The sequence below is a fragment of the Bos indicus x Bos taurus genome, chromosome 18 (assembly GCF_003369695.1).
Source record: "Bos indicus x Bos taurus breed Angus x Brahman F1 hybrid chromosome 18, Bos_hybrid_MaternalHap_v2.0, whole genome shotgun sequence".
In the NCBI taxonomy this organism is placed as follows: domain Eukaryota; kingdom Metazoa; phylum Chordata; class Mammalia; order Artiodactyla; family Bovidae; genus Bos; species Bos indicus x Bos taurus.
In genome coordinates, this window is record NC_040093.1 from 24640739 (window position 1) to 24653971 (window position 13233).

Sequence of the window (13233 nt, forward strand, 5' to 3'; positions counted from 1 at the left end):
TTAGACATCCCCAGACCAGTTTGGAATTCTTCCTGCCCTTGCAACGCCTATTTCTTTGAAGTTGAACCTTTTGACCAAGCCATTCCAGCGGACCTGCCACCAAAAATCATTTTGTAAACAAAGATAAAGGCAGGAACTGACCCAAGGTATGAGGAGCAGTTTGTGGGGGCTTCTGCTTTTTGCTTTCTCAGTGTGCATCCTTGTTTCTAAAAAACGTGACCTCTACCCTCAACTTTGCTATCCCTCTTTCTCCCTGTCTGCCCTTTCTGGGAGAGGCAGTGAGGCTGACATATTTCAGACAAATCACAGCAGCCAACTTCCTGTCCGGCCCCATTTCTGCTGAGAAACCCTCCCTCCACCTCTCCGGGGTTCAGGTAACTGGATTGATGGAGCCGCCTTCACGGCCTCTCCTAGCCGAACTTCTCATAACCCAATGCATAAATAATCACATGTTTTATAAATAGCTGTGGACAAGAGGCTGTAAAACAACGAAGATATATTTGTGCCTTTATGTCCTAGAAATATTTTCTAAAACGACTGTTTTATTTGGTGTGGTTTTGAATGGGGGCGTGTGTGTACATAACAATCCCCAAAGTTTTCCCCTGGCCCCTCCACCTCAGGTCAAACCAGCACTATCGTTAGCAAATTGATAAGGTTCCATGGGCAAGCTTTATTCGTTCTGACACGAGCCTATGACACTTTATAAAAAGAAGTAATCCAGAACAATCTCTAGGTAATTAACACCTAGATAAACAAACATAAATTTCTATATTGCATTTATTTGGACTACCACTCAAATATGCGTGAACCATGCTTTTTTAATTAAAAGATAAATCCATGTGACACTTAGCCTCAAACTTAATTATTCAGCATAGTATAATAAAAAATAGAGCCCATTAAATGTGTCTTGCACTGTATTTCTGTATTAACAGCAAAACAGTTCGGTCTGGGATCATTTAAATTTTCCCCCTCCTCTTTGCTTGTGATTTCCCTGTTCACATAAGCCCTTCCTCTCCCTCCCTGCCTCCCTCCCGCCCTCCCTCTATCTCTCTTTTCTCTTAACACCAACAGGTGAAGAGATTAAAACTCTACACAAGGCCCTACATGGAATGCTCAGCTGGGCGACATTTTTAATATTGCATTACACTATGAATTTTTTTCCTTCCCCATGGAAACATACCTCTAGTTCTGTGGAACGGGCCCAGCCTTTCTATCTTGAAAAGAAGATCACAATATTTAACACTAATTTCCTTGGGATTGTGCTTACAATACACCAGGTGAGGTTTTCATAATATACTGTTACAATACAGATGTTCAACAGAGAGGGGGAAGTGTGCAAATCCCAAACTACAAGAGACAGCAGGGTTATCATCTTTATAAAAGTTTCAGCACAAAATAGTATCTTAACACTGAGTATCAGCAGCTCAGCAGTTTCCGGCTGCTAGGATGAGAAATTCACATTTGAGGCATTCCCCACCTAGTCGAAGCAGGATCAGAGATCTATTCATTCAGTCACTCAACAGAGAGTATGTAAACAAGGACCATGTGCCAAGCACTGTGTGGAGTGCTGTGTGAGCCTTGTCACCTTTCACCCTTATAGGAAAGGTACTGTGGCAAGGAAAATTGAACCCAAGTCTCGAGTTAGCAAAGCCCATGCTCTGAGCCCCTTGGCTCTCCCGATGGAGCCTCCTGGGTAAAGGGCAGCAATAGCTCGGCTCAGCTGGGATGTGTGCCTTTGCAGAGAGTAGCCGTGGACCCAGTTGACCAACCATCAGGTTTGTCCAGGACTGTCCTACTTTTAGTACTGGAAGTTCTGCGACCTGGGAATCCCTTTATTTGGGGAAATCAGGGCGTTTGTCATCCTACATAGACTCCCCCAGCAAATGGTGCTGCTGCCACTGTAGCCAAGGCATCCATGAACGGACGGACTGGCGCCATGGAAAGACCTTGAACTGGGCCCAGGAGACACCCACCCACTCCTTTCCAAAAGACCGAGGCCCCTGGGTGTGACTGATGACTGATGGTTGTCTGGGATCCTGTAAATTTGTTGAAGAAGGCATTTGGATCTTGTTACATCGACTCCTATATTGCTGACCTCTGACAAGTCAGAAAGCCATGCATCTGCAGAATGCACTACATTTCAGTGTTCAAGTGAGTTTCTAGCTGGTGTCAGTTTCAGTAACAGTCCTTGGAACCTGGTGGTACCTAGCTTGCTCTCTGCATAGCTTGTAATGCAGTTATGTACTGCTAGCTCATATAAGCTCAGAAAGAGTCTTGTTGTGGGTACCATTTCTGCTTCACAGATAAAGAAGCAGATCTGGGTAGCTGGAATGACCTGCCCGGATCCCATAGGTCGGAGAGGTGGAGACAAGCCCTCCGGAGCCCCATCCAGCCCACACAGCCCTTGCACTACTTCTCCACCCGGCACCCTGTCCTTCACATCTCAGTTCATTGTCACCACTTAGGGAAATCTTCTGGGATGTGTTATCTCTGAATCTCCTCTTCCACATATGTTATACTTACTTGTGTGATTATCAAATTGAAGTCTGTTTTCTCCTTAGACAGGGATCTGTAGGCATGGTCTCTGACTCACCCCTGTATCTCCAGCCTGTGGCCTGATGCCTGGCACACACTAGGTCTTCTGTAAACTCTCATCAAACAAGTGAGTGGAATGACATTTAACCCCAGGACCAACTCTTTTCTCCTGCATCCCATTCTTTCCCTATCTGACCCTCAAGACCCTGAGAATGGCAAGAAAGTGGTGAAAATACTGATTTTTCAAATGAGAAAGCTGGAAGACAAAAAGTTTAAGACAGTTGTCCAGGATCGTTTTGTCTGAAGGAGGTGAATGTGGAGGAATCATGACCACCTAACCACCGGAGAGCCCTTTCAAAACACAGAGGTGTTAGTGTATAATGCTTTGTGGTGAAATTAATCTCAAATATAGACATGGCTTATCTCACCACAATAGCAGCAATCTAACATTTGTAGAGTCCTTTATAAATTTACATATAATTTCCCCTACTTTATCGAAATTTAATTTCATAATTTTCATATACAGCCAATGAACTCAGAATGGCTAAATTGTTCAAGATCAAGTATCCAGTAAGTAGTATAGCTAGGATTCAAATTTAAGTCAGAACACCCCAATTTTGTATTTTTTTTTTACAATGTACTAATAATCTGCCAATTGTCTATGACTCTTTAAGAGCTCAAAATATTTTGATGGAAATATATACTGATGCCAATTGTCTATGACTCTTTAAGAGCTCAAAATATTTTGATGGAAATATATACTGATGCTTCTTAAAAAGCCCTCCTTCCAGTTTTATATTTTACTTTATAATAGCTTTATTGAGGTATAATTCACATACCATAAAATTCACCATCTTAAAGTGTACAACTCAGTGGTTTTTAGTATATTCAAAGTTGGGGAACTACCATCACTATCTAATTTTAGAAACATTTTATCTCTGCAAAAAGAAACATCCTACTCTTTAGCCATCAGTCACTCCCCATTCTCCCCTCTCCCCAAATCCAGCCACCATTAACCTATGTGTGGTCTCCATGGATTTGCCTGTTGCATTTCCTATAAATGGATACAGTATGTGACTGGCTTCTTTTGTGATTGGCTTCTTCAACTTAAGCTCAGTGTTCTCAAGTCTCACCCATGCTGTAGCCTGTGTCATGTCTCCATCCCTTTTCATAGCAGAATAATATGCCATTCTTGACAAGACAATAATTTGAAAACATACATGCATTCCAGTGTTCATAGCAGCACTATTTATAATAGCCAAAACACAGAAACAAGCTAAATGTCCATCAGATGAATGGATAAAGAAGATGTGTGTGTGTGTGTGCGCATATATATAAATGGAATATTAGTCATAAAAAAGAATGAAATAATGCCATTTGGAGCAAAATGGATGGACCTAGAGATAATTATACTAAATGAAGTAAGTCAGAATGAGACAAAGGTCATCAGAAGATATCACTTACGTGTGGAATCTAAAATATGAGACAAATGAACCTATCTAGGAAACATAAGCAGACTCTCAAACGTAGAGAACAGACTGTGGTTGCCAACAGGGAGGCAGGTAGGGGAACAATGATTGGCTATTTGGGGTTAGCAGATGCAAACTGTTACATATACGTAGACTGGATAAGCAGCAAGGTCTTACTGTGTATCACGGGAACTATATTCAATTTCCTGTGCTAAACCATGATGAAAAAGAAAAAAGAAATCACAAATGTGTGTGTAAGCCACATTTTGATCATCTATTTATCACACAGTTTTTAAATACACATATTGAGCCAATAGGTAAAATTAAGACACTGCTCAAAATCCAAGGGTCCAGTGTCACTTGCAAACTCAGAAGCCCTGATGCCACATTCGTCTTGGTGATGAGGCACTGGGCCGGGGTTTCTCATTGCCCCTGAGACCCCGCTGCAAATTCCTACCATCCTCCTCTTGCCACTGAGGTGTCCTGCCTGGCCCCTGGAAGCATTTGGGATTGGATCCATCGTGTATACGGAATCATGGCCCCTCCATCAACCTTCCTTGCCTAATGCGTCCCTTTCCTGATCTCTCAGTAACCCCTCATGACTCACCTTTGCTGTGTGACAACAGACCCTTAGGATTGTCATCTGTTCCTATCCACGGACACCAACAGTTTGGCCTCCTGAAAGAAACCCGGTGATTATAGATTCTTATAGCATGGCTGGATGCCTTTGCCTCCAGCATTTCGGTGGGGCTGACCTATTCCAGAGTTGCAGCATTTACCACGGGAGCTTGGTTTTGAAACCATGCCACCACTAACAACGACAAACAAGTCAAAAAGCAAGCCCGCACATCAAGGGTGGGGCGCACACCGAACCTGAGAAGATCAGTGTCAGAATTCTGCTTTTTATGTAGCCCTGAAACCATAGATTTTATTATTCTTTGTTCTTTTCCTTTGCTTCTGGAGAGAGAATTTAGCTTGTCCTCTGATCGGAGGTAAAAGACTTCCTTGTTTTTAATTTTTTTTTTTTTAAACTTGCTACCAGTAAAAGAGAATAATAGATCCCAATGCTTTAAGTGTCTGGTGTAATTACTTTAATATGAGGAGCACTGGTGTTGGCATGGGTATTACCTCACTGTAACCAGTGTCTGCAAGCTTTCATAGAAACATGTGCACTTGGTGTGTGCACACACACACACTTACACACGCTGTTTGTACACCCAGTGATACACTTTCAGCTTGAAATTTGAAAAAGAATCAGGCTATGGGAACCAACCATACAGAATACTACAGGGCTTCTTGTTAGAAGTGCGGTTTGACCAAGCATTACCAGAGTCTGACAAAGCTACAAAAATATGTTTTGCTCCTCCTAGTAAACATACGCGAATAGGAAGAAATGGGTATTTTTTTTTTTCCAGAGGTAGAGGTTTTATTGCGTAAAACACTGGATAAAACTGGACTGCTTCAAAGACATTTTATTCTAACAGCAGAAAGAAAACAGTCATTGCTGAAAAAACAACTTTTAATACTTTCTATACCAGAATAAAGTTCTGTCAACTGATGTATTATAATAATAAATAATGACCAAGAATAAACTTTAAATACAAAGTTTTCTACTTGTTACAAGCATAGCAACAAAATCCTCTACTCTATTGATCTCAGATTTCCTCCAAGATAGATTTTTTTTCTTTGTGTAGGAATGTAGACAGTATTATGACCAGCATCACAGACTACAGAAGTTACAGGGAAAAAACTTGACATGTTTAGATATGAGAACCTGATGACATTCAGAAACTGACACTGCATCACTGCGGCTGTCACTTGTTTGTATTACAAGTTACAAATGTTCTGGAGAGAAGGCCTGTGTCGGGGGGAAATAAGGACAGTAGCACTGGACAAAATGGAATCAACACACACGCCACAAAGAAGAGGGGATGTTCCCAGTGTCACAAACAGAATTATTGCCTGTCGCATCCGACGATGCTCAGAAGACACAAAAGGGTACGGAAAGAGCGCCCGAAGTGCTAGAAATGGAATGTGGCTCTTGTTGGGGTTTTTTTTTTCCACTTTTTTTTTTTCCTCTTTTTACTTTTTTTTTCTTCTTTTTTATCTTTTTCTCTGCTAAGATACCAAAGGCGGGGGCAAACACACAGAAAGCAAGCGACTGGCACAGTCACCAAACACAGTAGTGCAGTTAAAATCCTAAAGCTTACTACAGTCGGAAAGTTTTCAATAACATTTCAGTCCTTTCTCTAGGATCATAGAAACAGTTGCATTAAGTTTATCAACTCGATTTAAGTAAGGCAGTGAGAACTATTCTAGAAAAACAAGAAAGCAGCTTGCTCTATGCCAGATGGGTCCACATTGTACAGCGATTGCGTTTACACTGAAACCCCGGGTGGATGTCACCCTCTCGACAGCATATGCAAACCGGATTCCTTATTAGCCTGAGATTCCTTCTGGTCTCAGGATAGCAAAGCATTTTATTTACATTGATTGCAGTTTAGTATTTTTGTAAACTGCTGTAGGCAGAGCTGAAGTTTTTAAGGCCCTGGGGTTTTATTCTGTGCTCCCAGCCTGCAAGGAAATATCGATCTTTTTTTTTAAAGTCTGAATAATTTTGTCTTAGAAGAAGTTAATACTTCAGTACTTCTCCACCGTCACAAGCAACAGCACCAATTTCGTGTCACTCAAAGGAAATATGTTAAGAGGCTGAACTCTGACGCCACACTAGCAGATTCAAGAATAAACCCTTAACTAGTCTTCATAAATTGTTTGTTAAAAAAAATGAGTCAAGTGTTTCATTATTGGCCCTCCAAATCTCCCTCTGGGTGGTGCAGAACTTGATAAATTTGGAGTATCCAATCAGTAGAAAATCTAAAATCTACAAAAATATAGAACACATTTGTTTTACAAAAACAGACATTTTTAACTTAAACAGTTTTCTTCATTAGTGATAGAGAGCAGGATCTTTAGATTCATATTTTAATACAAGCTATTTCATAAGAGCTTGCTGGAGAAGAAAATCTTGCTTCATGTCTATGACACTTACAAAAACTAACGGATGAAAAAAATCTGATAATAAGGACTGGAGCAGCCTTCATTCAAGTAACATTTTAAAAATCATAATAAAAACAATCTTTCTACTATTATGTAAATTTCCATTCTTCACCAGCACCTTCTGTGAGTATGGTGGGCTAGTTCTAAGCATTTGATATCATGTATCCCTATTTTTTTTTATTAGCAACCTTTGCAAATTCCTCCAAAAATTAAAGAAAAAAAAAATACAACCAAGAAAAAGCATTTCCTTCTATACTGCAATTTGATCTAAAAAAAGGAATTACTCATCAAACCTGCAATGGATATTTGTCTGCAGACACTTCCTGACCATTGACTCATTTGGCTGTGGATTTTTTAAAAATGCACATTGAAGATGGCAAGCCTCTGCAGTGCTGGTCTGCCCTGGCGCTGGCTGCGGGCCGGCTAAGATTTCTCCAAGAGTGCAGTTACGACACCACGTGAATTGATTTTCTCTGCAGTGACCGCTCCAGTCTGACTGGCACCGCGACTGCCTCCCAACACATCCCATTAGGGTGCGAGGCAGATGACAGCAGCTGGTGTCAGATTATAGAGGTGTTTTCAACAATGAAAACACAGCCCCTCCATCTTCAAGGCAACACTAAATCATTTAGATGGCATCGTTTTGCAGTTAAGAGCTTGATTTTTGGACATAGGCGACTCTAGCATTGAAAGGGCCCCCCAGCTTTCTTGAGCTCAGAGGACACCAAGCATTTCTGAAATCCCTTTTCTCCCACCTGCATTGTTTGGAAGTACTTGTTGCCGGGTAACAGTTTAGCAGCCATTTTCAAGGGCTGGGGATTTTTTTTTTTTAATATATATATAGATATCTTTTAAAAATTTTTAAATGTTCTATACACTAGTGGGGGGTTGTACATGATTTTTTCCCCTTGGAATGCAGTTAGCAAACTCTTTTACCAGATGCATAATCTGAAAACTGTGTAAAATAATATTGCAATCTCCGAATTGGTTGGCTCAGTTGCGCTCCTCCTGGGCCTTGCTGCCTTCCTCCGTTAACTCTGCTGAGCTCCCCGCCTTGACAGCTGCGGGGTCTTCGAAATTCCCAGAAGCCTCCGAGTCGACTCTGGAGCGCTTGAACCTGCGGTCGGGGTATTGGCTGTTGTCAAAAGGCATGCGATGGACACAGAGGACGTGGGTCTTCAGATTTCCCTTCTGAGAGGCACTGTAGGGACAGTAGCGGCACTGGAAAGGCCTGTGACCTACGGGCAGAAAGAGTGGCCGGTCAGTTCTGCTGCGTACCCCTCCCCCGCTCCCAGTGCTCAAAGGACCATGATCGTTATTACCGGTACAGTATCAGCAGTGTTATTGCCTTGCAAACGTCAAATGGCAAAGGATAAAGATGCAGCCAATATATCTATTTGGATAAGTAATAACTTACTTGGATAAATAATAAGCTGCAGTTTAGTTGCTAAGTCATGTCTGACTCTTTTGCGACCCCGTGGACTGTAGCCCACCAGGCTCCTCTGTCCATGGGATTCTCCAGGAAGAATATTGGAGCAGGTTGCCATTTCTTTCTCCAGAGGATCTTCCCAACCCAGGGATTGAACCCATGTCTCCTGCATTGGCAGGCGGCTTCTCTACTGCTGAGCCTCCAGGAAAGCCTCAAACAATAAGTTACCAAATAATAATAATAATAATAACTTGGACAAGGATTTAAAAGATCTTTCCATCCTAGACAGGGTTTTTAATTCAGCCTTTCTAGGTGAGAGAAAAGAAAGTTCCAACACCTGGAAATTCTTTTATAAAAAGTAAGATAGCAAGGATTTTAGACTGTGCAGGCCAAGATCAAAGATATGACGTAGATACTTATATAACAAGAGAGGAAATAAATTTCCAACTTTTTGTTGATGAAATTCAAAACTTTATTTATGGACACTGAAATTTGAATTTTATATAATTTTCATATGTGATGAAATATTATTCTTGTTGGGCTTTTTTTTCCAACCATTTAAAAATGTAAAAACCATTCTTAGCTCCACAGACTGTATGAGAACAGACAGAAGGTGGATTTGAGCCCTGGACTAGACTTTGTGACCCTAGCTCCATACCAGAAGACCCATAAATTCCTCTATCTGGGATGCTGACTCAGATCTCCAAGCCAGTTCACTTCCTCATGTCCCCACCAACTCTACTGATAAACAAGTCAAGCGTGACCAGGAAGTGTGTTTGGGGTGGGGTGAGAGAGGGATGTTCCCCAAGCCTTGCTCTTCGGTGGAGTGGAAGTGCCAAGCTGGAGGGATCTGGGATGCTCTGTTTCAAGAGGAGGCAGCAGAAAGTATCAGACAAGAACTGGGACACTCAGATAATTAAGGCCAGCTTAGTTTTAAAGAAGTTCAATTTTGAAGGGTGACGCCCAGAATCAAACTTCTCTAGAAAGCCTGTAAATAAGAACAGAAGATGGATTCTTGTGAAACTCCACCTGCTCCTTCAGGCTTCATTTCTCTGCTCTGGTGCACCACAGACATGCACACATCTCTGCTATCTTTAGGAACCAGTCAAGCATCTAGTTTGGGAAGTTATAATGGGACAATGCATTCTGCCCAATGCTGGGAAGCTGTGGATATGCCATTCCTGGAAGCCCATGAGTGCTGTCCCACCCAGCACCCAGAGAGGTCAAGACCCAGTGCTGGGTTTCATTTACTCAGGAAAATAAACAAGCAAATAAATGGGCCCAATTGTTTACCCCAGAAAGCATCTGAACAGCATATTCATCACTCTTTCTAGAGCATAATAGCAGAAGTCCTGTGTGTCTACTTAGCAAAGCAGTCTTGTTCTTGAGAAACTGGAGAGCAACCAAATGTTTGGAACTGAAACTCATTTCCTCACCAAATTGCACACAGCACTAGATTCTTGCCCCTTTCTTAGTGGGCTTCGGGAATTAGCTCTCTCCATCTTCCCTCCTAGCCAGTTGGTCCCCAGGTCAAATCCATTCTACCTGTTGAATCTTTCTACTTCCCATATTCCCCTTCTGAGCCTGGTCCAGTGTACACCAGCTGATGCGAGACTATGAACATGGCTGCCTGCTAGAGAGCGTCCTGCTTCCAGTTTCCCCACTTCCTGCCCATCCTCCCCAGGTCTACCAGAGTGAGTACCTAAAGCAGAAGCTCAGCTCTGAGTTTCCTGTCCAAACCTTTAATGACCACCTACCCCCACCCCCCCCACCTTTACAGCTCAGTCCCAACACCTCTCCTGTCTCCAGAAGCTTCCCCTGTTTGCCCACTCCAAACCAAACAATTAGATGGTCTCTGCAGACGGGCTTCATTGTGCAGGGTCCCCACGCTCTGACTGTGCTACCTTCTCCCTGAGACATCACTTCTGTTCTCTGCAGAGCCAAACCCCATTCTCCTTTCAAGACTCTGTTTTGTGTGACTGCAGTCTGTGTGTGCCTTGGCACCCATGATAGACTGTGAGTTCCTGAGGCAGGAAGCATAGCCATCTTAACATCACTGGTGCCAAGCCCTTTGCTTGGCACAGAACAAGCAGGTATGGACTGTTTGCAGGGATTGCATTATTATTTTAATGTTTCCCCTTGCCTTTTTTTGAATTAATTACAAATTTTCAGGCAGAGTTTTCTCTTCTTTTGTTTCTATTGTTGTACGTAACACAAGACTGAATTTGATCAACTTTCCTACTTGCGTAAGTCCATAGAGTGGAACACACTTGCTCTTGGCCCTTCTACATGGCCTACCACAGCAAGAAGAGCAGAGACTGTCAGAAGGATGGGGCCTGGACCACAGTTATCAAGTAAGAGAAGCATTTGTGAGTACCGTTTGCCTCCTGCCTTCCTGCTATCCAACCCCATCCTTAGGGCTTGGTCACCCCCTCATACAGATGACAGGGAAGAATCTGGGTTGGTGCAGAAGGAAAACTGAGACTCCGTTTCTAGTGGACTTAGGATATTTATGAATAGTGTATATGGCCCTACTTTTCATCATGTTGGAGTTAAAGCATAGACTGAAGGGAAGAATCATGGTGTTGATCAATGGCAATGAGACAGGAAAAGCCATGCCCATTCTCCCCACCATAATCATGAACCTTCATCAGCGCTAAGCTGGGTGTCAGTGAGTTTCCAACAGATCCCAAGGCTCAACCATCCAACTCATGAAGTCGTCATCCCTATGGACATGAAGTTATGCCCAGGGCTCAGTGAGGTGGTTTGAGGGCAGCTCTTGAGTGGGAGAAAGAAGGAAGGACGGCCCAAGTCTACAGCTGGAGGCATAGGAACCAACTCAAGTTCATTCAGAGAATCTGAGAGAAGAGTTGAGACTTCCCTCAGGAAGCCTAAAGTCTTGTCCAAAGCTTCTCATAAATGGACCGTATCTTCTGGGTTCCCACCAAGGGCAGCTCTGCAGCAGTTCACAAGGAAAGGTGACACTATCCTAATTACCATGGCTCAGATACAGCTGGGGCTAACTCGTCAATTCACTTATTTGATGGCAATAAGTTACTGATGGGGAAAATTATCATGACAAGACTGGGAGCTAAAAACTCCAAATAATAATTAAAAATAAATAAATGAAATAAAAACTCTTGGCACCATAATCCAAAGAGGATTGCAGAACCGTGAAGCAAATGACCAAACCATGGTATTGTTTAATAAATCTACTTGAGATCCCTGTGATTCATCGGGTTCCTCCGTTCTTCCACTGTTTTTCCCCATCTGTCAAAGTTGCCTATTATACTTCCTACTATTATTTCTGTATGCATCTATGCCACAAACTTTGGAAGCCACCCTCTCTGCAAATTGTGTCACTGTGGGAACCACATGCATCTTGGCAAACCAAACGGAGAACCTCAGATATCACCTTTATTCACAATAAAAGCCTTTTTGAATTGGCCAACTTGGCATAAAGGCACTTGGTATAATTTTGTCACCAACTGATTTTAAATATTAATTATTATTTTTATCCTATGGTTATATCTGAATATCTGTATCTTGGGAGAGTCAAAGATGTACAATAATTCTGGCATATTTGGATACTTCAGTGGTCAAACCATTAGTACTGAAGTAGTTTTATTTTAACTTAGGTGAGCTGAAAAGTTATATAGAAAAGTATAATGTTATGCATGTGTACATTTGTAGAAGGAAGTCTGTACAATACTGGAACCATGATAAATCTACATCTTACATTGTACTTTGTAAATAGAAGCACTGTAGGTAATAGTAGTACCTGAAGATCCCAAAAGCCTCTGTCCCACAGGTTTTCACATACATGTCTGTATGTTTATCCTTGTATTTGAGCTTTATGGCTGTTATGTCAAAAATATCCACCCCATAGCTCAGATGAATAATCTAAAATAGAGTGAACTTGGATGGTTTGACTTTAAAACAAATTTCAAATGTGTATAAAGTACTCAGATCTCCTAATTCTCTAAAATTCCTATAAGAATTATATGTTTTTTTTAGGATTCACACACAGACACACACACACACACACCCTTCTAATTGGTTTGTTGAAAGGTTCCCATGAGACTGAGGTGGAAGAAACGCTTTGAAGAAATGAGACGTGCATCCTGAGGGAAGGTGATTGTGAGGAGCCGAGATGGGGCCAGAAGAAAGCATTGTGTACCCCGAGAATAGGATGTAAGTGAAAGGTTGATCCTTTGGTGATGGGAACATTTACTCCCAAACAGAAAGCTGTTGGTATGCAAAGCACTTTTGCAAACTTGATTCATTTCCCAGTCTAGCTAAATCTGGATGAAAAGTTTCCAATTTCTCTATACCATTTGTCCACGCGAAGCCCCTGGTATTGGCACAAACTCAGTGATCTGTTACCTTTGGGTCAGAGAACATACCCCATACTTTCAGAACAAACCCCACAGCTGAGAGCTCCACTGAAATTCCCACTGTGCTTTTCCAGTACATGTGCCAGAACAAAGGACCCACCTGAAGGCAGAAGCAGTGAGAGGGCCATGGAAATCCGAGGGGAGCTTTCTTACTTTCCTGCTAAGGTGGATGTGGGGCTCCAAGAAAATCAGATCTCCAGATGGAGGTAGGTCAACACATCCCCTGGGGAGAAGCCCTCAGGGTGACACGCGGCAAACTTCCATCTGGCACAGTGTAATGAGAAGAAAGACCAGCCATGCTGCCTGCACCACTGGAGATGGAGGTAGCCATTCACCTGGGTCTGTA

At 42.2% G+C, this 13233-nt stretch overlaps 1 protein-coding gene across 8 annotated transcripts in view; it reads right to left on the reverse strand.

The window, feature by feature from the left end:
* Positions 1-5509: 5509 nt before the first annotated feature.
* ZNF536 (zinc finger protein 536) overlaps positions 5510-13233 on the reverse strand; it is a 448820-nt gene continuing 441096 nt past the window's right edge. For all 8 annotated transcript variants that reach the window (XM_027516035.1, XM_027516032.1, XM_027516034.1 and 5 more), the window contains one exon: positions 5510-8299. In XM_027516035.1, the coding sequence (XP_027371836.1) occupies positions 8055-8299 (245 nt within the window). In that variant the 3' untranslated portion in view covers positions 5510-8054. The remainder of the gene's footprint in view (positions 8300-13233) is intronic.